The 26533-nt window shown below is 42.6% G+C and overlaps 2 protein-coding genes across 2 annotated transcripts in view; one reads left to right on the top strand and one right to left on the bottom strand.

Annotated features, from left to right (window-relative positions):
- GABRB3 (gamma-aminobutyric acid type A receptor subunit beta3) overlaps nucleotides 1-24764 on the bottom strand; it is a 682386-nt gene extending 657622 nt beyond the window's left edge. Inside the window, exon 1 of the mRNA XM_073614636.1 lies at nucleotides 23966-24764. Within this exon, the coding sequence (XP_073470737.1) occupies nucleotides 23966-24066 (101 nt within the window). The 5' untranslated portion in view covers nucleotides 24067-24764. The remainder of the gene's footprint in view (nucleotides 1-23965) is intronic.
- GABRA5 (gamma-aminobutyric acid type A receptor subunit alpha5) overlaps nucleotides 1-26533 on the top strand; it is a 412886-nt gene that overhangs the window by 275072 nt on the left and 111281 nt on the right. Inside the window, exon 8 of the mRNA XM_073614638.1 lies at nucleotides 24867-25019. Within this exon, the coding sequence (XP_073470739.1) occupies nucleotides 24867-25019 (153 nt within the window). The remainder of the gene's footprint in view (nucleotides 1-24866; nucleotides 25020-26533) is intronic.

Genomic DNA, 26533 nt, shown 5'->3' with positions numbered 1-26533 from the left:
AGGAAAGCCCACTTCCTCCACCCTGGCCAACTGTTGGGGAGGGACAACACACACCTCCTCTCCCTTCTCCCCCTGTATCTGCTGCTGGGAAGTGATTGCCATCTTCTCACCCTGAGCCTCCACAATTGCTGCAGGTGTGGGGCAGAGGTCTTGGACCCTCTGTCCGGTTGCCAGCACTTCTGCTGGGGGTTTGCCAGGTGGTTCCTCCTCTACAGAAATGTCTATTAAATCCCCAGTCTCTGGAAGTGGTAAAAGTGTGGGACAGAGGTCTTGGACCCTCTGTTCAGTTACCAGATCTTCAGCTGGAGAAGTTTGTTTTAACTCCATAGATGCTGCTGGCAGAAAATCACATGTCCCTGTCAGTGTTGTGGGAGAAAGGCCGACTACCTCTTCTCTCAGGAAGGCCGAAGCCACTGTTGGTGCTGGGCAGAACACAGTGAACTTTGGCCCTGATAACAGCTCTTCTGCTGGAGGCTCATCAGGTTGTTCTTCCTCAGCAGAAAAGTCTATCAAATCCCATGTCTCTGCAACTGATGTCGGGGAATAGGGGTTCACCATCTCCTGTCCATGGAACCCAGAAGATGTTATCATTTCTGGACAGAGGTTAGCAGAGCTCTGCCCTGTTGTCAGCACTTCAGGTTTGGGGACGGCAATCTCTGGATTTTCCACTGCCGATTCTCTGGCATGCTGCTGAACTTGTTCTAGCAGTTTCCTGTATGCCCTTTCCAGATGCTGTTCCTTCCTTAGCAAATGGTCCAGATCAGGTTTGAGCTCTGAGACCCCTGCAAGACTGAGCATAGACTCTCTATAGTCTCTCATGTCCTCAAAGTCAGGTTCCCCTTCATCGCCAAACATAAAAAGATCTGTAAGGTTCTCCCACAGCAATCCAGGGCCGCCAAAGTCATATCCCTCCGGAGAGCATTCTGTTGTCTCCCCTAAATATCCCTCCTCTGCGTGCCATTGCAGAGCCCGATATCGATTGTCCAGCTCTATCTCCTGCTGGACCAACCTGTCCAACTCAGTCACCCATTGCTCCTGGGGCTGCTCTCCCAGGAATGCCATCCGCAATGCCCGTTGGTCACTGGCCCGTTGCTCTTGGGTTGGAAAGCACTTGCCCTGTTTTATACCAGCGAGACGGAGGGCTGCAATCCAGAGCTCCACCTGAATCAGCTGCCTGAGCTCCAGGTATTCATCCTCAGACACAGTCCTGGTGTACGTTGAAAGGATGATCCGCAGCAGCCCCGGGAATTCTGATGCCAGGTCCATATCTCCGCTGGGGTGACTGAAGTCTGCTATGCTGATCTTGGATCCAGTTGGAGGTTTGGATGTCCCAGACTTCAGACTTCAGGAAGCTTTCCCGCTGCTTGCCACCAATGTCACGGAACGCCCCACACTCCGCTTGAGTGCTTCCATCATATACCGCTTCCTAAGTTCTGGAACACGAGTCCAATGGATCTGGCTATAGGAACCCCAAGAACTAGACAACACCAGTCTTGGAGTACATCAGAACTGCCTTTATTTTGAGATCTCACAGACCTTTATACAGCAGGGATGACTCAAAGCTAACCTAATTAACATGACCTAATTTACTACAAAATGTACCCAGACCAGATGACAGTCTTGTGGGCACCGAGCTTCACACATTAATACAATTAACAATACAAACAACAATCTCCCCCCTCCTCAGCCTAGACCATTCGTCTATTAGCCAGGGCTGGTGGCTAATGTGATCAGCTCTCTCAATTAACATAAACACATGTTGATAACACCAGCATCTCCTCACAGGATGTGTCCCAGCAGAATGAATCAGTCTTATCAGCAGGGGGCTGCTGGAGGAATCCCCCCTCCCTCTTCAGGGACACAAATATACAGTAAGGAGTCCCCATACAATATATACATGACTGAGTCCGATTAATACAGTTCAGACTGGATTTCTCATTCACCTCAAATGCTAGGGCCCATAATCGGTGGGCAACAGGCTTGCACACAGTCCTCTCCAACAGCCTCCGCTCTGGCCATGCCCGTGACATAGATTAAAGAACCAAAAGGTCTAGCACACAGTGAAATTTATGAAGTCTGAACGTACATCATAATACCAAGTAACAGATTTTGGGGGACTCACCACCTTTTTCAGAGAAAAACTCAATGTCAAGATACTACCTTGTCATGTGAAGTTTTAATTTGGGGGACACCAGCTGCTTAGGACTGTCAAGACACTACCTTGTTGTGCAAAGTTTTGTTTTGAGGGACACCAGCTGCTTGGGATGTCAAGATACTACCTTGTCAAAGAAGCAGTGTTAATTGTAACGTCAAATTTTGATTTAGTTTTAGTCTAATGCCCCGTACACACGGTCGGATTTTCCGATGGAAAATGTCCGATCGGAGCGTGTTGTCGGAAATTCCGACCGTGTGTGGGCTCCATCGGACATTTTCCATCGGATTTTCCGACACACAAAGTTGGGGAGCAGGAGATAAAATTTTCCGACAACAAAATCCGTTGTCGGAAATTCCGATCGTGTGTACACAAATCCGACGGACAAAGTGCCACGCATGCTCAGAATAAATAAAGAGATGAAAGCTATTGGCCACTGCCCCGTTTATAGTCCCGACGTACGTGTTTTACGTCACCGCGTTCAGAACGATCGGATTTTCCGACAACTTTGTGTGACCGTGTGTATGCAAGACAAGTTTGAGCCAACATCCGTCTGAAAAAATCCTAGGATTTTGTTGTCGGAATGTCCGAACAAAGTCCGACCGTGTGTACGGGGCAATAGTCTTTTGACTAAAAGGCCATTTTAGTTTTAGTCATGTTTTAGTCATCGGAATTGTTTTAGTTTTAGTCATCTGAACTGTTTTAGTTTTAGTTGTGTTTTAGTCGGCTAAAATTTCCTGCATTTTAATCGGCTAAAATCTCTGTTACATTTTAGTTGACTAAAATCTAATGGGTTTAGTTAGATTGTAATGCATTATTTAAACATTTCTCTAGAATTTCCAAACTCATTATATACTCTTGGAGTAACAATCTAATAACATGTCTTGCGGATGGGGAAGTAAATGGGAGTGAGGGAGTGCACAGGGCAGGGATCATTATACATTGGGGATAGGGAAGTAAATGGGGGCGAGGGAGTGCACAGTGCACATTATACTTTGGGGATGGGGAGGTGACCTGCAAGTGGGGATGGAGAAGTAAATGGGAGTGAGGGAGTGCACAGGGCAAGGTGCATTATACTTTGGGGATGGGGAGGTGACCTACAAGTAGGGATGGGAAAGTAAATAGGAGTGAGGGATTACACAGTGCAGGGTACTTTATACTTTTGGGATGGGTAAGTAAATAGGAGTGAGGGAGTACACAGTGCAGAGTATATTATACATTGGGAATGGGGAGGGGACCTGTAAGTGGGCATGGGGAAGTAAATGGGAGTGAGGGAATGCACAGTGTAGGGTACATTCTACTTTGGGGATGGGGAGGTGACCTGCAAGTGGGGATGGAGAAGTAAATGGGAGTGAGGGAGTGCACAGGGCAAGGTGCATTATACTTTGGGGATGGGGAGGTGACCTACAAGTAGGGATGGGAAAGTAAATAGGAGTGAGGGATTACACAGTGCAGGGTACATTATACTTTGGGGATGGGGAAGTAAATAGGAGTGAGGGAGTACGCAGTGCAGAGTATATTATACTTTGGGAATGGGGAGGTGACCTGTAAGTGGGCATGGGGAAGTAAATGGGAGTGAGGGAGTGCACAGTGTAGGGTACATTATACTTTGGGGATGGGGAGGTGACCTGCAAGTGGGGATGGAGAAGTAAATGGGAGTGAGGGAGTGCACAGTGCAGGGTACACTATACTTTGGGGATGGGGAGGTGACCTGCAAGTGGGGATGGAGAAGTAAATGAGAGTGAGGGTGTGCACAGTGCAGGGTACATTATACTTTGGGGATGTGGAAGTAAATAGGAGTGAGGGAGTACCCAGTGCAGAGTATTTTATACTTTGGGAATGGGGAGGTGACCTGTAAGTGGGCATGGGGAAGTAAATGGGAGTGAGGGAGTGCACAGTGTAGGGTACATTATACTTTGGGAATGGGGAGGTGACCTGCAAGTGGGGATGGAGAAGTAAATGGGAGTGAGGGAGTGCACAGGGCAAGGTGCATTATACTTTGGGGATGGGGAAGTAAATAGGAGTGAGGGAGTATGCAGTGCAGGGTATATTATACTTTGGGAATGGGGAGGTGACCTGTAAGTGGGGATGGGGAAGTAAATGGGAGTGAGGGAGTGCACAGGGCAAGGTGCATTATACTCTGAGTTTGGGGAGGTGATCTGCAAGCGGGGATGGAAAAGTAAATAGGAGTGAGGAAGTGCACAGTGTAGGGTACATTATACTTTGGGGATGGGGAGGTGACCTACAAGTAGGGATGGGAAAGTAAATAGGAGTGAGGGATTACACAGTGCAGGGTACTTTATACTTTGGGGATGGGGAAGTAAATAGGAGTGAGGGAGTACGCAGTGCAGGGTATATTATACTTTGGGAATGGGGAGGTGACCTGTAAGTGGGGATGGAGAAGTAAATGGGAGTGAGGGAGTGCACAGGGCAAGGTGCATTATACTTTTGGGATGTAGCGGTGACCTACAAGTGGAGATGGGGAAGTAAATGGGAGTGAGGGAGTGCACAGGGCAAGGTGCATTATACTCTGAGGATGGGGAGGTGACCTGCAAGCGGGGATGGAAAAGTAAATAGGAGTGAGGGATTACGCAGTGCTGGGTACATTATACTTTGGGGGTGGGGAAGTGACCTACAAGTGGGGATGGGGAAGTAAATAGGAGTGAGGGATTACGCAGTGCTGGGTATATTATACTTTGGGAATGGGGAGGTGACCTACAAGTGGGGATGGGGAAGTAAATAGGAGTGAGGGACTACGCAGTGCTGGGTACATTATACTTTGGGGATGAGGAGGTGACCTGCAAGTGGGGATGGGGAAGTAAATAGGAGTGAGGGAGTACACAGTGCAGGGTACATTATACTTTGGGGATGGGGAGATGACCTATAAGTCGGTATGGGAGTGAGGGAGTGCACAATGCAGGGTGCATTATACTTTGGGGATGGGGAAGTAAATGAGAGTGAGGGAGTGTGCAGGGCAGAGAACTGTACGGTTTGGGGAGGCTGTTATTTTATAGTGCTAATCACTGTTATCTTGCTGGGAGGGGAAACACTCAACCAATACAGCTTTCTAGTATAGTCAGAGGGCTGGGGCTTTAACAGACAGGCAGAGCTCTGAGGAAGAGGAAGTTCAGGTTGGTAAACATCCCTGCCTCACCTTTTCATTCTGTTTTCGTTTGTTGACAAAAATTGGAAAGGATTTTTGTCATAGTTTTCGTAAATTGACTTGATTCAGATTTTATTTTAGTTTAGTTTTCGCCACTGAAAACATGCAGCTGAGGAAAATTATGATGAAAATATTTTCATCAGCTAAATTAACACTGCGTAGAAATGAACTGGACCTTTAATGTTGTTTCTTCCATTGTGATTACAAGCACAGGCCTTGTCAGTAGCTAGTTTGGCACCTGTTTGGACCTCATAAAATGCACTGGATCTCCACTTGACTTTTACTGGAATAAAGTTGTATCTGGACCTCTTTGCATTGGTGTGGCAATTTAGTTCCCATTTTGTTATATTACACAAGGAAAGGAGGGCATAGAGATTCTATGGGGTGTACAAGCTACCAGCCCAGAAATCAGATCATTTACTTCATCCACATGAACACTTTAGGATAGTAATACTAATAAGACAAACTTACGGGCCCAACATTATTTTTCCACTTTTCTCAACTTGCCCTGCACTATGTTCACTGTGTAGAGGCAGAGCTTTGCTTCCTTATGTCAGAGACTCCAGCAAGCAGAAGAGTAAACAGCACAGTAATGACTAAAATGACCAAATCTGACCCAATATATCCCAAAACTAGCAGTAGGGAGCATCAGTGCCTTAGATCTTAGACTGCAGATATACAGCTATTAGGCAGAAGGTACAGAAGTGCCTAGGCAACCTCACTGCCATTTTTCAGCAGGAATTCCTGACAAAAGATACATTTTAGGGGTACAGCTTAAGCACAATTAAGATTGCAGTACAGAGTTAGTAATAATAATAATAATAATAGCTTTAATAGTAGTGTTATAATAGGTGAAAATAGTATTAAACTCGTAGCGTTTTTAGCTTAAAGAGAAGCTCCAGGTTGCCTCAGAAAAAATAAACAAATAAACAAATACTGTAGCTGATGACTTTTAATATTAGGATACTTACCTGTCTAGGAATCCAGCGGTGTCCTCATCCAAGCTAATTTTTCAGTCAGCTCTTGGGTGCTGTTGCCGCCATCTCCACTTGTGGCTTCACAGCCAGTTCCCTACTGCACATGCATGAAGCGGCTGCGTGGGAAGGAGGAGGGGGGACAAATTTCTATCTGAGTTTGCCACGGCAAACTCAGCCTGGAAGTGGGAGCGGGTACCTGTCAAAACCAGGTACCCGCTTCCCTCCCCAAAAGGTGCCAAAAGCGGCAGCGAAAATGGGGGGAGGAGGCAGACAAGCGAAGCTTCCCCTTTTAAGTGGGGCTCCGGTTTAACACATTAAGAAAAATAAACATTCTCCACTTATTTCTTTGTTAGAATTCTTATACCAGCATTTGCAGTTTCCAACTTTTTTCACTGCCCCAGCTCTCTCAGTGCTGCCTCACTGGAACTTCCAGTCTTCACTGGAAAGATTTAACAGTGGACAGTGCAGTCTTGAGCCAGTCTGTAAAGAATATGGCAGTGTCTTGTCATGGGGATGTGTTTTTCTATTGACAACTCTAGTCCTTGCGTGCAAGGGTGACTCCATAGGAAGCTGCAGGCGAAAGGAAGCACCCTGAAAAAGGAAACCTGGGGCAACAGCCATGGCATCAGCTTTAACTAGATCATACAATAGGTAAGGATTAAAAGATAAAGAATCTGCATACTCAATAAGTGATTAAATCAGCTGCTTAAGGTGCTTTAAAACCTGAGGGTTTAATACCACTTTAATATCACTTTAAAGTATACTTTACTTAAAGTGGGAGTCCGGCGACCAATCTTTTTTTTTTTTTTTTTTTTTGGTCATTGAGACACTTTGCTGATCCCAAAATAATACTCACAGTTTGGGTGTAATATTTCCGCCTCTGTCTGTTTTTGTACTGAAGAAAAACTTTAAAAATGTGATGCTGGCTGTTTCCATCTTGCTTGTGGGCATGTGAAGCCCACAAGCATTGATTTCCTGGATGTGGTGAATGCTGCTCATTCACAGCTTGTTCACAAGCATGATCATTGTTTCCCGCACTGAATCTTGGGAAGCCTGACACTAAGCTCCCAGGAGACAATGCGGCGCCGGGGAAAGGCAATAAACACGCCTACTCCTATGGGAGGAGAGACAGAAAGTGCCACAATAAAGTACAATATAAAGGTAATTACAGTGATAAAAAAAATTTTTGTGCGGCATTTGAACATCTATGCAATTAACTGAAGGGGGTAAGATTAAGTTAAAAATTTGAGTGGAACCCCGCTTTAACCTAAAAAATTACACTCCGTTTGTACAGGCCCACATGAAGCTGACAGTCTACAGGATGGATAGGGCTTGGAGTAATGGGCACATTTAGCTTGCTTTCAAGTGCATTTAGCCTATATTTAAGATCAGTTTAAGAGACCTCTGAGATCATTTACAGTTTATTGACGGAAGCATTTGAACTGCACTAACTACCTAAGCTGCATTACCTGCTTCATTTGCTTTTGTATTCCCATTGACTTGTATGGGGAGAGAAGCAGTTATGACATGAACAAACGCCTGTCAACATAAGCCTATACAGCTGCTTTATAAATGGGGCCATAACAGCATAGCTGTTCATCCATTAAAACTGCAAGTATATTTGTTCTCTGAATGGGGCAAAATCAAAAGTTCACAAGCTATATTCTTATCAGATGAAGTGTGTAAATGGGGAAAAATATTGCATTATGGCCGTTGAGTTGAGCATCACGGGAAATAAGTATGCTTCCCAGCTCTATCTAGTGGATATATTGTGGTATTTTCCCCAATCAAACATTTGATCTGCAAAGAATATAGTCTTTGAACCTTCAATTTTGCTCCATTTGCACAGAATGTATTTACATGCAGTTTCATAGGATGATGATAAAATAAGTAAAACCTTAATGCAGAACTAAAAGCAAACCCTTTTTTTCAGCTTGGATAGAGCAAGGCAGCTTATAACTTCTGTCTGTGTTTTTGCAATGTGTGTTCCATTGAGGAGATTTCCCTTGACCCCCTTTCCCAAAGCCCCAACAGGAAGTGAAAGGATATCCCTCCAAATTGAGGGAAATCCCTGGCTGTCACCACGGTCACCAGAACAACAATCACGATTGAAAGATTGACCCTCTATTCTTCTTCTGGTGACAACTTTATCTAAAGCCCCCCAAAAAAAGACCTATTTATACTTTTGGCTTGCATTATGGTAAAGTGAAATTCTGCCCAAGTTATCTTTCAGTTTAAAGCAAAATGAAGCAGAATATGAACCCCTATTAGGTCTTTATTGCTGTCCATGGCCATGCAGGGTTATTAGCTTCCTAAGAGAAATATGTACATTAGCGGATTCACTCCAGAGAAACCAAGAAGGTTAGTTCACAGTTAAAGGGGTTATAAAGCTTAAACATTCTTTTTACCTTAATGCATTCTTTGCATTAAGGTAAAAAATGTTTAGGTATTAATATACCTCCTCACCACTCCCCTACACTTACCTGAGCTCTAATTCAATCCAGCACTGTGCCTGTTTGCAGCTCTTCTCTCCCCTCACTTCCTGGTCTCACTTGCTTTTGCACTGAGAGCCATTGGCTTCCACTATTGTCAATCAAAATCAGCCCAGCTGTCTGTATCTATAGATGCAGACAGCGAGGCTTGGGTTTTCGAGCCAGTATGAGTGTACCCATAGGAAGCGGCTTCCTATGGGGGCACTCACCAGAGAGGAGGAGCCAGGAGTGCTGGCAGGGGACCCGAATGTACAAAGCAGGTAATTACAAACATATTTGTTATTATTATTTTTTTTTTAATATGCATTTACAATCACTTTAAGCCAGCCATACATGGATCAATATTTGGCCAGTTCAACATGGACCGGACGAATTCCGATACAGTAGTACTGTACAATAAGTATGGGCAAGGAGGTTGTACAGAAGACAGTCTACCCATCGACTTCTGTATAACCGCCCTTTTTTACCTGCTTGATCAGCATTGACGGTTCTAGCCATCAGTACTGATCAGTGTATCCTACACCTGGGACGTCTCCCTGATCTCAGAATACAATAAATCAGCAGGCTGGTTCCTAGATCTGACAAAGAGGACTCCACTGTGACTAAGGCAGACAATAGATAAAACCAGTGGGTTGAACGAAAAAAATAAATGAAATAGACTTAATTCCCCCCATCCATACACTCGATGTGGATGGGGGGAATTAAGTCTTTTTTTTTTTTTTCGTTCAACCGACTGGCTTATCTATCGTCTGCCTTAGTCACAGTGGAGTCCTTTTTGTCAGAGCAAGGGAAGGAAACCTGATCCTACATCACTCCTTTCAAAAGTTTTATTTCATCTATAGCCCCTGTTTTTGGCTCAAGGACTGGATTCAATCTCTTTGTCTACATTCATACTGGCCCATCTTCTCCTGTACATCTCAACTCAATTCTCTCTAGTTGACCTATAATTCTCCATCCTCCCTTATCCAGTGTTGTAATCCCCCAAGATGGTAATTCTCTATTGCAAAAATTTGTCTCACAAAATGAGATGACTTTGGGGTGTTTATTTGAAAAAAACATTTTGAGGATGGTCTGTCCTAGCATTGTTTTTATATGTTTTATAACAGAAAGTAAAGCTGGCCATTGATGGTCAGTCTATGGCCAGCTAACTAACATATTGCTCCATCCACACAAATAAGGTGGATAGAGGAATTCCCCCCCCGCCGGGGCATTGTATTCTGACAGCAGGATACACCACTGTCAGAATGCACTGATCAGTGGCTGCAGCTGCTGATCTACAAACGTTGTCCAGCTTGTCCCTTCAACAGAAGTTAAACAATCGATCAATTTCTGTAAAGCAAGGATGACCACACACTAATCGAAATTTGTCAGGTCCCTCCTGAATTGGCCAGATTTCTATCATTGTATGGCCAGCATTAGGGAAACATTTTTTTTTTTAAATTTATATATATATATATTTTTTTTTTCCTTTATAAAAAACCCAGTGGTTATTAACCCCTTCACGCCAAGAGTATGCATTTATGTGACCTCACTGAACTGGGCTTTTTTCCATGGGGCTGCACACATGCGTACTTTTTTCCATGGGGCCGCACACATGCGTACTTGTCTTTGCGCTGGGAGTATGCCGCAAAGCGTGCTTCCAACACAGAGACCGGGGTCTCAGCGGGAGTCCCGAGTCCCGTACTAACAATCGGTACCCAGGACTCCTGGTTCCATGTCACCTAAATCGCTGTGATAGCCTCTGATTGGCTATCATGGTGATCAGTCACTGTAAAGCCCGCCCCTGTGCTTCTCCCTCTGTGAATGCAGGGGAAAGATACAATGTATCTTTCCCCTGCAATAAAAAATAGCTAGATCCAGGTTTGATCTAGGCCAGTCCCAGGGTGACCTAGATCAAAAAATAAAAAATAGTTAGATCCAGATTTGATCTAGGTCAGTCCCAGGGTTAGTGTTTGGGTCAAAGGTCAGGGTTAAAGGTCATGGTCAGGGTATTTTGGGCAGGATTTTTTTTTTAAAAAGCATTTTTTAACCGCTAAGCCACCGCCCACCGTCATATGACGGCTGGACGAGGCTTCTATTGTTCTGGGAGGACGTCATATGACGTCCTCGCCTTCCGAGCCACTAGGGGGCGCGCGCGCCCCGCCGGCGGCGCGCGCGCCCCGCCGGCGGCGCGCGCGCGTGCCCGCTGCGTCGCTCGGGACCCGGTGCGCGTGCCCGGCGGCCGCGATGTCCGCCGGGCACCCGCGATTGCCGGGTAACAGAGCAGGAGCGTGGATCTGTGCATGTAAACACAGATCCACGTCCTGTCAGAGAGGAGAGGAGACCGATGGCGTGTCCCTTGTACATAGGGACAGCGATCGGTCACCTCCCCCAGTCAGTCCCCTCCCCCCCACAGTTAGAATCACCTCCTTAGGTAATACATTAACCCCTCGAGCGCCCCCTAGTGTTAACCCCTTCCCTGCCAGTCACATTTACACAGTAATCAATGCAATTTTATAGCATTGATCGCTGTATAAATGTGAATGGTCCCAAAAATGTGTCAAAAGTGTCCAATATGTCCGCCGCAATATCGCAGTCACAATAAAAATTGCAGATCGCCGCCATTACTAGTAAAAAATAAATAAACAATAAAAATGCTATAAATCTATCCCCTATTTTGTAGACGCTATAACTTTTGCGCAAACCAATCAATATACGCTTAGCGCAATTTTTTTTTACCAAAAATATGTAGAAGAATACGTATCGGCCTAAACTGAGGAAAAAATTTGTTAAAAAAAAAAAAAAAATTGGATATTTATTATAGCAAAAAGTAAAAAATATTGTGTTTTTTCAAAATTGTCCCTCTTCTTTTGTTTATAGCGCAATAAATAAAAACCGCAGAGGTGATCAAATACCACCAAAAGAAAGCTCTATTTGTGGGGAAAAAATGATAAAAATTTCATTAGGGTACAGTGTAACATGACCGCGCAATTGTCATTCAAAGTGCGACAGCGCTGAAAACTGAAAAATGGCTTGGGCAGGAAGGGGGTGAAAGTGCCCTGTATTGAGGTGGTTAAACTAATACCAGTGTCTGTTAGCGTCAGTGTGTTTTAGGTAGGACAAAAAAAAAGCAAAATGATCACTATTGTTTCTGGGCTGTACTACGGGTACATAAAATAACTAACATACAGCTGTTCTCATAAGTTTACATACCCTAGCAGAATTTATGATTTCTTGGGCATTTTTCAGAGAATATGAATGATAACACAAAAACTTTTCTTTCACTCATGGTTAGTGTTTGGCTGAAGCCATCTATTATCAATCAACTGTGTTTACTCATCTGTGTTTAAATCATAATCAGAACAGAAGCTACCCAAATGACCCTGATCAAAAGTTTACATACCCCAGTTCTTAATACCATGTATTGCCCCTTTAAAAATTAATGACAGCTTGAAGTCTTTTGTGGTATTTGTGGATGGGACTCTTTATCTTCTCAGATGGTAAAGCTGCCCACTCCTCTTGGCAAAAAGCCTCCAGTTCCTGTAAATTCTTGGGCTGTCTTGCATGAACTGCACGTTTGAGATCTCCCCAGAGTGGCTCAATTATATTGAGGTCAGGAGACTGAGATGGCCACTCCAGAACCTTCACTTTATTCTGCTGTAGTCAAGGACAGGTTGACTTGGCCTTGTGTTTTGGATCATTGTCATGTCGGAATGTCCAAGTACATCCCATGCGCAGCTTCCTGGCTGATGAATGCAAATGTTCCTCCGGTATTTTTTGATAACATACTGCATTCATCTTGCCATCAATTTTGACCAAATTTCCTGTGCCTTTGTAGCTCACACATCCCCAAAACATCAGCGATCCACCTCCGTGTTTCACAGTAGGAATGGTGTACATTTCATCTTAGGCCTTGTTGACATCTCTCCAAATGTAGTGTTTATGGTTGTGGCCAAAAAGGTCAGTTTTGGTCTCATCACTCCAAATGACTTGCCAGAAGGTTTGAGGCTTGTCTCTGTGCTGTTTGGCATATCGTAAGCGGGATACTTTGTGGCATTTGCGTAGTAATGGCTTCTGAGGACTCGACCATGCAGCCCATCTTTCTTCAAGTGCCTCCTTATTGTGCAGCACATCTTTCTTCAAGTGCCTCCTTATTGTGCATCTTGAAACAGCCACACCACATGTTTTCAGAGAGTTCTGTATTTCACCTGAAGTTATTTGTGGGTTTTTCTTTGCATCCTGAACAATTTTCCTGGCAGTTGTGGCTAAAATTTTAGTTGGTCTACCTGACCGTGGTTTGGTTTCAACAGAACCCTTCATTTTCCACTTCTTGATTAGAGTTTGAACACTGCTGATTGGCATTCTCAATTCCTTGGATATCTTTTTATATTCCTTCCCGGTTTTATACAGTTCAACTACCTTTTCCCGCAGATCCTTTGATGATTCTTCTGCTTTCCCCATGACTCAGAGTCCAGAAACGTCAGTGCAGCACTGGATGAAAGATGCAAGGGTCTGTCAGGAGTCCAGAAACTCATTGACCTTTTATACACACACACTAATTACAAGCAAACAGATCACAGGTGAGGAGGCTTACCTTTAATAGCCTTTAAAACCCCTTTGTGTCAACTTGTGTGCATGTTATCAGGCCAAAATCACCAGGGTATGTAAACTTTGGATCAGGGTCATTTGGGTAGTTTCAGTTGTGATTATGATTTCAAAAGAGTAAACACAGTTGATTGATAATAAATGGCTTCAGCCAAACACTAACCATGAGTGAAAGAAAAGTTTTTGTGTCATCATTCATATTCTCTGAAAAATGGCCAAGAAATCATAAATTCTGCCAGGGGATGTAAACTTATGAGCACAACTGTACATATATGTGGTATCGCTGCAATCATCCAGAGCAGGATAATTTGATTGATGTTGTTCTTTGATGGTAGGTTATGATAATAACGAGATATACAGCTAAATTAAAAAATAAATATTTTTTTACTACTGTATTTTGGGACAGTTTTCCTTTGATAATAATAAAAATCAGGAAATATCCATTACCATTTACCACCAAATGAAAGCCCATTTTGTCCTGAAGAAAACAAGGTATAATCTACCTGGATGCACAGTAGTTGTGATGATATGTATAGTTTTACTAACACATGTCAAAATTGCAAAAGTGTGCTTAGGCATTACCATTTGTTTTACCCTGAGGTGTGAAGGGCTTAAATAGCACCAAAAAAAGCTCCATTTACATGACAGATTAATTGTCAGTCAAACTATCACATCACTGAAAACTGAAATATGGCCTGGTAATGAAGGAGTATGCACAGACTGGTACTGATGTGGTTAAAGTATATGTGAACCCTCACCTTGTAAAACAACACATTCAGTTTAAAGAGATGAAAAACAAAACATTAAATACATTTTCCTTCTCTTTTTTTATATGATCACATACCCTCTGTTCTCAGCCGCATAAGGAGCTCAGATAGGTGGGGGTAGAGAAACAACAGTGAATGGCTGTGTGTGTCATGGCTGGGCGGGGTGTGTCAGCAGAAGTCTGATCATTGAATGACAGGCAGGTTGTTCTCCCAGCACAGCCGACCATGCTGAGATGGATGTGCTCTCTTGTCTAGTGTGGTCAGTTTGAAACAGGAAAACTATATGAAATGTTGGGGTAGCATACTCTCTAATACAGAGGGAGATTTACAAAAACTGGAGCGTACAAAATCTGGTGCAGCTCTGCATAGAAAGCTTCCAGGTTTTATTGTCAAAGATTAATTGAACAAGTTGAATTTGATCGGCTACCATCCACAACTGCATTCGATTCTGAGTGCTCCAGTTTTAGTAAATATCACATACACATATACATCACATACTTCCAGTAACATATTTGAAATGACTAATATGCATATGGAATGCCATTGTTTCCCTACTGAATAAGCTATCAGAATTATGCTGTAACCGATGACACAACAGGCTCCTAATTCCCATGGGCCAAGGAACATGTAAATGATCATAAAATGTTCCTAGAAGCTTTTGAAGCAGCAGCTGCCACAGGGATGTCTATCGGATAAAAATTTGCATATCCATTCTTGCAGCAATTTGTTACTACATAATAGAGTAAAAGAGGGGGACACAGGGAAGGAAAGGGAGTGCTGCTCACCCCTGATGATTGAGACAAAAAGGAACAGATTCCCCAAATGGGGTTTTTAGGCAGCAAAAAAGAGGGTAGAAGGCCAATATGTAAAAATATAAATTTTATTGTACAAAAGTAGCTTCAACACACTGGTTAAAAAGAATGAGCTCCAATAAGGGTATTTACCAATACATGACACTCAGCACATACACTGTAAGCACATGTTCATAACAACATAGCATATGCGTTGACGTATATCAGAATTGTAGACCTGACGCGTTTCGACCTATATATTCCAGGTCTTCTTCAAAGGTCAATCTGCTAAAATTATACCACAAAAATGCATGTGTCAAAAATTGAATATATATATTTGAAAACAGGTATACCACATGTTGATATGGCATATTTACCCAATGATGAGTGTCCTAGAACAAGAAGCTTTCTGTTGAGGAGATCCCTTTAAAATCGAAAAATTGCCTGTTCACTTTCCCCCAGAGGTCCCATGGCACCACCGCCGCAGCCCCTATTCCCAGGGGGAGATCCCAAAGATGTGGCTTACAAGAGATCACACTGTGAGACGCCCCCTATCTGTAAGCACAGACCACTCGGTCGGTCAGATGGGGAGGACACCTGCAGCAACAACCCAGGAAGGAAAAAACAACAAAATCGGGATAATATACATTAATATGCACTCCAACGTAGAGTCTAAAAAATGTATATGTGTTTGTATCTGCTTGGTTGTAAAATACCATAGATACATATGTACACCCATTACATTGGCCAACATCTTTGCCACATCTTTGGGATCTCCCCCTGGGAATAGGGGCTGCGGCGGTGGTGCCATGGGACCTCTGGGGGAAAGTGAACAGGCAATTTTTCGATTTTAAAGGGATCTCCTCAACAGAAAGCTTCTTGTTCTAGGACACTCATCATTGGGTAAATATGCCATATCAACATGTGGTATACCTGTTTTCAAATATATATATTCAATTTTTGACACATGCATTTTTGTGGTATAATTTTAGCAGATTGACCTTTGAAGAAGACCTGGAATATATAGGTCGAAACGCGTCAGGTCTACAATTCTGATATACGTCAACGCATATGCTATGTTGTTATGAACATGTGCTTACAGTGTATGTGCTGAGTGTCATGTATTGGTAAATACCCTTATTGGAGCTCATTCTTTTTAACCAGTGTGTTGAAGCTACTTTTGTACAATAAAATTTATATTTTTACATATTGGCCTTCTACCCTCTTTTTTGCTGCCTAAAAACCCCATTTGGGGAATCTGTTCCTTTTTGACTACATAATAGAGTGTCCTCTTTTTTTAGAACATGGAGATTGTAAAGCATAGAGCAGACCTTATATTAGGTGCTGTTCAAATCAAATCATAGTTTTAATTAGGTTTACACCGATACTGTTTTTTCACCGGCAACCGCGAGTACCGATACTTTCGGTCAAGTACTCGCCGATACCGAGAACTGATACTTTTGCAGTACAATTTGAGCCGAATGCGATTTGAACATGAATGAAGTGTGATTCCTGTCCAAATCACATGCGGTTTCCCGCACCACTCCTGTTTGAACCCAGGCTGAAATCACTATGACAAATCGCACCGCAAAGGTATCGGTTTTATGTATCAGAGCATTTTTTCCAAGCACGAGTACTTGTGAAAATACCCAGTTTGGTGCATCCCTAGTTTTGATGCCACTCCCTTCCACACCAGCAGCATATACTCACCTTTTTTCCCTCTCCCATCAAAAAAACATCCCCTGTACTTCTGGGTATAGAAGAGCATGAAACAACACTGGTGCTTGGCGATTGGATAAGGAGTGTCAAATAGGGACAGGGAGAGAGTTCTCAGCCCTTTACAAGCTTGTAACTTGCACAAAGCTTTTGACAAGGGAACCTAGGAAACGTGCAGGGCAGGGGGTATTAGGCTGGGTTCACACTAGTGTGAATTGGAAGCGGATTTACCGCATCCAATTCGCATGACAGGAGAGTGTGCCTGGCTTTTAATGGCGCCGGTTCACAAATCTCCGGGGCGGCCGGGGAGCGGATTGCACAGGAGTCCTGTGCACCCTTGGCTCCGTTTCAGTCCAAATTCAGGCAAAACTTTGGGCTTGATTCATCCCTTAAACTGAAAACAGGGACGCATCGGACCCCTGCTGTGAGCCACGTCCGCACAAAGGCCTGGTTCACACCTATGCAGGTCGCAGTTTGCATTCACCAAGTGCGTTTTGCATTTTTCAATACACGTTTTTGATTCATTGAAGTCTATGGAACCAAAAACAAGAAAAAGTCCCTGGCCCTTTCCGTAAAATGTATAGATGTGAACACGACCCATAGGAAACCATGTCAAATGGACTGTAGTATGTTTCTGCAAAACTGAAAAAGCACTAAAAATAGGTGAGAACCACTCCTATGTGTGAACCCAGCCTTAGGCTCCATTCACACTAGCGCGTTTTTTGATGCATTTTGCATTTTGCAGAAATGCACGGGAATTTTTTAACATGGGTTCCTATGGAACATGTTCACATCAATGCTTTTTTGTATCTCTGCGTTTTTGGAAAGGGTCGGGGACTTTTTTTCATGCAAAAAGCAGCGTTTTGCATGTAATGGATTTCAATGGACAAGCATCAAAAACACAAGTGCACCGTTTTTGCAGCGTTTTTACAGCGTTTTTGGTGCGTTTTTGCCGTTTTTTTTTTTATTTTTTTTTATTTTGTAATTTTTTTTTAAGACTGTAAAAAAAAAAAAAAAAAAAACGCAAATCGCGGCAAAAACGCGGCAAAAACGCGGCAAAAACGCTACAAAAACGCTGCTCAAAAACGTGGCAAGCATGAAAAAAAAACCTCCAAAAACGCTCAAAAGCAACATGCATAGGTGTGAATCGAGCCTGAAAGAGAACCAGCTTGGGAAACGCACAGGTTTGCTGTAACCACAAATGTAATCATTAGAGTAGAAAGATTAATGAATGACTTCCTCATTACTGTCATTACAATAACAAAAGTGGGTGCTTTCATCCATTTGTTAGACTACCATAGAAGGCTGAACACAATTGCCAATATAGAAAATTAGCGAACATCACATAATATAGAACTATAACACTAGCTCCACTCTAGTCAACGCTCTGTAAAGCGATCTGCGGTAAACCGCTTTTCAGAGTGCGGCTAAGCAGCCACTGTCCGGAGTTCAGAAGGTTATTCTGCCCCCTCCTGAATGCCTTTTTGCTGCCCAATGGTATTTAAAGCATTTGTTACACCAACATATTATTCCTGATATGTGCTTGCTATACCATATACTTGTATGAGAAAGTATTCTGTTTTCTTTGTATTGCTTCCTTTGTGTGAAATCCCTGGTGTTCCTGCCAGTCCTTCTGCTTTCCTATTAAAAACTGACCACACTAAGCAGGATAACACACCATCAGTTCTCTAGCTGTGCTGGGAACTCAGCCTAATAATAATGTGGCTAATGCACTGCAACCATGAGCCAAGCATTTGGTTCTTGGTTGTGGTGCAGCTCCACTGACATGAAGGCCTCATTCACACAGGTGTTCCGATGTGTACACCCAATGCGAAGGGCTGTATTCACCCTTGCAAGATGCACAGGAGTTCAAGCTGCATTCTGATCCATGCATGGGACCTGCACAGATGTACACTCCAGGTTGCACAGGTTCATGCAGCTGCCTGTCATCGATTCCAAAAGGTTGCCAGTATGGGGCTGCACAAATAATCTGTGCATCCCGCGCAACTGAAAATGGCCCTTCATGCAGGTGTACTAATTGGTGTGCCCATGTGAATGAGGCCGAACGGCCGAGTTTGACAGGCAGTGCTGCCAGTCCAGTCGGCATGGCACGTTAAATTTGACATAGCCGCCAGTGGCGAATGGTGGTTTTTTGTTTGGGGGGGGGGCAAACAACCTTTAGTCTTTAGCTGAGTGGTTGTTTTTACCACCATCAGCCAGATGTGAAAGAGGCCTTAAGGTGTCACAGACCTTCATAGTCAAATGTAAAAGAATTTTCACAATTTATTTTATGCAATCAAAAAATAAAAGCAGTGATACTCCTACTGTTATACAATATTAAAATAAAATATACACCCATATGGTACTACCCTTTATCCCTCTTTTATCCAGCTAATATATTCTAAGCAGAGCAATACTTCTTCCTTCCAAAATATGCCAATGATCAAATAACAGTAGGAGGATGGTAATTTTTTGGATGCATTTCCTAGAACAATTCTGCTTCCCCAGAAGTATAGTGAATCCTTAGAAATGGTGGAGTGAATTTTATTGTTCATATTAATGAGATTCTGGCTATCATTACAATTAACGGCAACGTAATCTCAAGCCATTATTATGTTTGCTGTAGAGAGGAGAGGTATTGTCAGAAAATCTCACTACTGACTCTTGTTAACAAGACAGAAATTGAAGGAAGATTACACTGTTGACCGTTGTCACTGGAATAGGAGATAAAGGGAAATCTACCAATGGGGACTGTAAAGCCTCGTACACATGATCGGATCTTCCAACGGGAATTGTGTGATGACAGGCTGTTGGCGGAAAACCCGACCGTTTGTAACCTCCATCGGACAATTGTTGTAGGATTTTCTGTGGACAAATGTTGGATAGCAGGTTTTAAAATTTTCCACGGACAAATGTCTGTTGTCAGATTTTCCAGCGTGTGTGTACACAAGTCCGTCGGACAAAAGTCCAAAGTACAAACACGCATGCGCAGAAGCAAGGACGAGCCAGAAGCAGTCGGTCTTGTAAACTAGCGTTCCTAATGGAGAATTAACATTCATGACGTGGCAAATTATGAAATCTTGAAATGCAGCGCACATTCTCTTCTTCTTTAATGGGATAATAATGAAGCTGCTTTGCTGGTGATACTGATGGAGTTATTGCAAACGAATTTTCAAAGGCTTTTTTTTTCTAGTGAAATCAAGAATAATATTATTGTGCTTTTTTTTTTTTTTTATTTGGGCAAGTTACCACAACACCATTATCCTGTAGTTTTAAGATCAAAGATACAACTATGTTGGTGTCCCTTGTCAATTTTACATTGTATTTTTTAAAATGTAACTGCCTACTCCCGAACTGTCATCTGAAGTAAAACACATAGCCAAGTATTATTCTACACAATTTTTTTTAATGTGCATTAAAAATAGAAAACAAATACAATTAGACATGCTATCTGTCAATAGAACTTAACCACAAAGTACATTCTATGCATCCAAAAATATAGAAAATATACAAAATCAAATCATTATTCAACCAATAAAATAATGTCAAAGCAATAACTCCAAGGCCAATAATAAATAACACGTTATCTCCTCCAATTCCGCAACATGTCTGGTTGACGAAGGGGTGTTCAGAAACGAACTGAAAAGTGCGAACTGAAAAGTGCAAACTGAAAAGTGCGAAATTAAAAGTGCGAATAACAACAATTGTGTGGCCGTGTGTATGCAAGACAAGTTTGCGCCAACGCCCTTCGGACAAAGTTCCACGGTTTTGTTGGCCAACAATCCGATCGTGTGTATGAGGCTTAAGAGGTTAGCTATTTCCTAATTTTTGGGAGATTCCCTTTAAATTCATAGTTGCCATTAACAGACAGCAATAAAAACAGGAAAGAGTTTCTACACCCAAAGCAATACAAACTGGCTACCTTTTCATAATAAGTAAAAATGTTTTCAAAACATACATTCCTTAGCAATACAAGTCTGATAAACAACACAAGGCCCCATGACATGAGGATGGCAGTGCTCTGACCAGGATAATTACACCCACGTGTAATTCACTGAGCCTACAATCATGTGATCCATCATACAAGCTGCTGATCATGTGGCTTAATGCCACAGTTACTATAGCTAGTATTAGAAACCCATCAAGAATGGTTAGCGCTACCATTATACCAATTGTACATAGTTCCAATATGTAGTATACGATTTTAGATTCTATAATAAATTATTTCTTTTTTTATTTTTATTTAAAAACTATACTCTTGATAATAATTAAGACCTTTTTTTTATCTGGGGTCATCTTCTATTAACCTGGTGTAAGTCCTCTCTTATACAATGTATGAAGCAATCTTTTGAGTAGTTAGGTCCATGCTAAAATTGTTTTAGCTAAACTACTTTTAGTTTATGTTGTAACTCAATAGTATTACAATATATGTGATCTTTTCATTTGCTGCCACCATATGTACTCATGTATATTAATTGTTAAAATTCAATAAACAAATTTGACAAGAAAAAAAAAAAAGAATGTTCAGTGCTTTCCACCAAAATAACCACCCTGCATTGTCAGCATGGCCTTTCAGAGGTACAAGCAGGGTCAATGTCAAATACACAATGCACCTACAGTATCAGCATGGTCACAAACACGCATGTGGCTTAGAAGACGGTGGGGCTCCCTATGGCTGAGTACAATCAGAGCTGCCAGATGTGTAAGCATTAGAGGAAAGAAAGGTTTAATCCACACGGGACACGTGCTGCTCGCCTCTTAAAAGCCTGCTGCTGTGCTAGCTCTGTGCTTCCCTTGGCTGATCTGATTGTGTCAGGCGGGGAGAAGGAGGAGTGGGGGATTCCTGACATCACGTGTCTCCAGGTCACACAGACGTTACTTTCTTATATAATAAGATGGCAAGCTCTGGTCAGCTGAGATGAACGCAGCTCCAATGGCAGCCATCACAGCACCGTACTGCAACAGGCTGCTGAACTTTCAAAAGCCCAACTCTGGGACACTTGAAAATGATCCCTTGTAGTGGGGTTGCCCCCAAGCTTCAAGGATTAATTGCTCATTTAGGTCTAATGAACTTGTTAAACTAATTTTACTTACCTGATCCCCGGCTTCTCTGTGCTGATAGACTTCTCCCCTACGCTCCAGCAGTCTACAATTCTGACATTGTCATGGCCAATGCATTGAACACGATGACACCAAGTGACAGTCCACTCTGTGGAGGGTGGGGGAGTGCAGCCTAATGAGGGAGTGGAGGATCAGGTAGGTAGAAGCGCTTTTACTCTTCCCTAGACTAAATGATCGATTAGCCATGAGCTTCATTCATCTATTTATACCGACGACCATTGTCACTACAAAAGGAGTGAAATTAAATATTTAAGGCTCCATTCACACTAGAGCGACAATTTTCAGTTCGACTTTGGAGGGCAGCTTTGGTGCAGCTTTGAGGCTATGTTTCCACTATTGCGCCCCCAAAGTTGCGCTATTTTGCCGCAATTTTTTACCGCGATTTTACAGTGACTTTTTACTGCGACTTGAAGCAATGCCTGTGTATTCTTGAGGTCTATGGACCTCAAGTCGCATCAAAGTGGGACCAAAGTAGTGCAGGGACTACTTTGAAGTCACTGTGTCTCGAAGTCGCACAGATATGAACGGTACTCATTGAAAATCATGGGGTACGACTTGTCATGCAACTTTTCAGTCCCAAATCGCATGAAAAGTCGCACTAGTGGAAACCCAGACTGAGTGAGACTTTGATCTGACTTTACACTCTCTGAACCTAAGTGCACCAAAGTCGTGCAGACACTTTTTTTAAATCGCTGCGACTCAGAATAGGTGCCATTAAAAAGAAAGGGGTGCAAAGTCACATTACAAGTCGCCCAAGTGTGAATGTAGCCTTAGAGTTGTCCTCAGAACAGGAGGTAAGAAGAGTCCATAGGGGCCACCTGTCTAAGAAGAAATTTTATTTCACTTTGAGACATTTCCGTCCTTTAACTTCCAGTTGCATCTCCAGGACAGAAAGTTTAGGAAACTTTTCCCAATGGTACACAGACAGCAAAAAAAAGCCCTTTAAAACACTTTTAAAAAGTTTTGAAAGGTTATACATACACTTTAAATCAGGCTTCTTGATCTTTTTAACATTGGGGAACCCTTTAAAAAACGTTCTGGTTTCAAGGAACCCCTGTTAATAATTACACACTGCAATGTTTTACCCTTTAACACCAGTTAACCCTTTAACGTATGGCTTCTGCATCATGTGTCTGCTGCGATTGGCCCTAACAGCGATCAAATAATTGGGAGCATGTCCCACTGGTGCCCGATCAGAAGCCTTGACTGAGTTGGTGACAGCTCGGTCAGTGTGTTGGGAGCATGCAGTTGGCACACTCTCAGCACACAACCTCATGCCACCGTGGCTGCCTATGAACAGTGGCTGGAAGTCAATGCTTACCTTTCTTGGTGTAACATTTATGCGTTATGTGGTCGTCAAGAGGTTCACTTTTAAAAGTGCACACACAGACACTTCATTCACATCTCTTCACAGCAGCACATTGTGTTGCAGTGCAGTGACATGCGCTGCCTTCCACTGAGCTGTAAAAAGATGCATTTTTCTGACCTGCATATTGGTGTGAACAGGGGCACATAGAAAACAATTGTCTTCTGTGCAGTCTTGCAGTGACTGGCATTTATCCAGTGTGGAAAAACACCAGACATTGCGTAAAGCATGCATGATTCCTAAGAGGCAGAAATTTTCAAGGAACCCCTAATAACCTCTGGAGGAACGCTAGTTGAGAAAGGTTGCTTTAAATCAACTACAAAAATGGTCTCCAAACTGTGGCCCGGTGGCAGGATGTGGCCCTTTGCTTGCCTTTATCTGGCCCCTGGGGCACCATTCCACCAACTAATGCCTATGATGGTACACCATTCCCCCTACTGACACCATCAATGGGGTACTATTCTCATTGATATCAACAATTGGATACTATTCCTCTCATTAAATCCAATGATATGGTACTGATGCCAGGGAATTTTCTACTCCCACTGGTCACAGTTCAGCCCCCCCCCCTGAAGCCTAAAGGACAGAAAACTGTCTCTTTGCTTAGAAAGTTTGGAGACCCCTGACCTACACAAAGGCTTCCCATACAGAAACAAGCAGTGAACACATATAATTATATTTGCTGACAAATCTAAAGCCTTAAAAAGACACATAGGATCCAAGCATTCCATACACTTGGAGATGCCCAAGTTAGAGGTGGTTAGTGACAAGGGATGCCAATCACAGCACTATTAAGGTTCTACAACATGGCAGAAATAAGAATAATGGAACTTTACCAGTTGACCATCATGGCAGCGTTATTGTCGGCTATAAATGGTAATTCTCCGGTCACTTTTAGTATGAGAAGAGGGAGGAGGAAGGCTACACAGCAAGGCATGTCCACAGGCAGTCCCAGCACAACAGTTCAGGATCAGCACAGTCAGTGGCAGTGTGCCTGCTCCACCCGTGTCAGTGGCAGTATCTCCTCCACCTGTGGCAATGCGTCTCCTCCACACGTGTCAGTAGCAGTATCTCCTCCACCAGTGGCAGTGTTTCTACTCCACCCGTGTCAGTAGCAGTATCTCCTCCACCTGTGGCAATGTGTCTCCTCCACCAGTGGCAGTGTTTCTCCTCCACCCGTGTCAGTAGCAGTATCTCCTCCACCCGTATCAATGTCTCCTCCACCCGTGTCAGTAGCAGTATCTCCTCCACCCGTGTCAGTAGCAGTATCTCCTCAACCAGTGTCAGTAGAAGTATCTCCTCCTCCCGTGCAAGTGTCTCCTCCACCCGTGTCAGTATCTCCTCCACCCGTGTCAGTGACAGTGTGTGATCCACGCGTGTCTGATTGTTCCTGGTGGACAGATCGGGAAGGCTTTCCCAAGTGCAGTAAAGCCACATCTAGTACAGCTGGGTAGGAAGGATTCTGCCTGCTCGATGGATCACAAAGAGCAGGACACAGATTGTAACCAGGGATTAGTAAAATACAGAAATCCGATTTTGTACGGGAAAGCATCAGTCCTCAATGGATTTTCTAAACCTCATCAAGGCTCTCAGCCGGGCTGTAATCACTTTTCTACGTCGTGCCTTCTCATTTGTTTCTTTTCATATGTACAGTGGATTGTGTGCCCAGTGTATTTTATTTATCACGGAAATCAAATGACAGCTTCTGATTTTTTTATTATTGTGTTTTTATTTTAGGAGAATACACTGTCATGACAGCACATTTTCATTTGAAAAGAAAAATCGGCTATTTTGTTATCCAGACCTACCTGCCTTGTATAATGACGGTCATTTTATCCCAAGTGTCATTCTGGTTAAACAGAGAGTCGGTTCCAGCAAGGACAGTTTTTGGTAAGTCACAAGTACACTTTTGGGTCTCTAAAGTGAACAAAAAAAAAAATAAGGTTTTTTTTTCTATTCAGAAAGTCCCATATTTCTCTGTCATTGGTTAACTGTATGCATAATCAGTAAACATATAATGAGAACAGATATTTAACTCTTAACCCCTTCATGTCCAGGGGTCATTACAATCTATGAAACTACACCAAATGTAGTTTAAGTACTGGTTCACTTTTTTAAAAATGATTTGCTACTATCATAGATATTTCATACTATTTTTTATCAGGATATTAAACACTTTTATTTGGTAAAATGCTCTGCCGATGCCCTATATATTTATAATCTGGCATGGTAACTATAGAATCTCAGTGGAATTTTTTATAGGCTACTTGTACTGTAAAATGTAGGTTTTTTTTGGCCCTTGTTTTGATGCAGTGTTCTTAGTACTTTACCAGACAACAGAAAAAGTTTGCAGATTAGGAGTTTTGAAGCTTGTTGCATGCTTGTTCTGGCACAATAAATAAAAAAAAAAAAACAGAAGAACAACTGGTAGGGTGGTCTGCAATGACAGGCTTCATTCAGATCTCTATCACGATTCATTTATTAATTTAAGGTACCATCAATTTACACAGTGATATATATATATATATATATATATATGTATATATATATATGTATATATATATATATATATATATATATATATATATATATATATATATATATATATATATATATGTATATATATATATATATATATATATGTATGTATCTCACAAAAGTGAGTACATCCCTCACATTTTTGTAAATATTTTATTCTATCTTTTCATGTGACAACACGAAAATTTGCTGTCCCCTCAAAATAACTCAGCACACAGTCATTAATGTCTAAACTGCTGGCAACAAAAGTGAGTACACCCCTAAGCGAAAATGTCCCAATTATCCATTTTCCCTCCCCGGTGTCATGTGACTCGTTAGTGTTACAAGGTCTCAGGTGTGAATGGGGAGCAGGTGTGTTAAATTTGGTGTTATCTCTCTCACTCTCCCATACTGGTTACTGGGAGTTCAACATGGCACCTCATGGCAAAGAACTCTCTAAAGAATCTGAAAAAAAGAATTGCCAAATTGAAGATGGGCCAAGACCCTGAAACTGAGCTGCAGCACGGTGGCCAAGACCATACAGTGGTTTAACAGGACAGGTTCCACTCAGAACAGGCCTCACCATGGTAAACCAAAGAAGTTGAGTGCACGTGGTCAGCGTCATATCCAGAGGTTGTCTTTGGAAAATAGATGTATGAGTGCTGCCAGCATTGCTGCAGAGGTTTAAGGGGTGGGGGGTCAGCCTTTCAGTGCTCAGAACATACGCCGCACACTGCATGGCCATCATCCCAGAAGGAAAACTCTTCTAAAGATGATGTACAAGAAAGCCCGAGAACACTTTGCTGAAGACAAGCAGACTAAAGGACATGGATTACTGGAACCATATCCAGTGATCTGATGAGACCAAGATAAACATATTTGGTTCA

The sequence above is a fragment of the Aquarana catesbeiana genome, linkage group LG02 (genome assembly GCF_042186555.1).
Source record: "Aquarana catesbeiana isolate 2022-GZ linkage group LG02, ASM4218655v1, whole genome shotgun sequence".
NCBI lineage: Eukaryota > Metazoa > Chordata > Amphibia > Anura > Ranidae > Aquarana > Aquarana catesbeiana.
The sequence above is the reverse complement of the archived record's forward strand: the minus strand, read 5'-3'. Positions and strand labels throughout refer to the sequence as shown.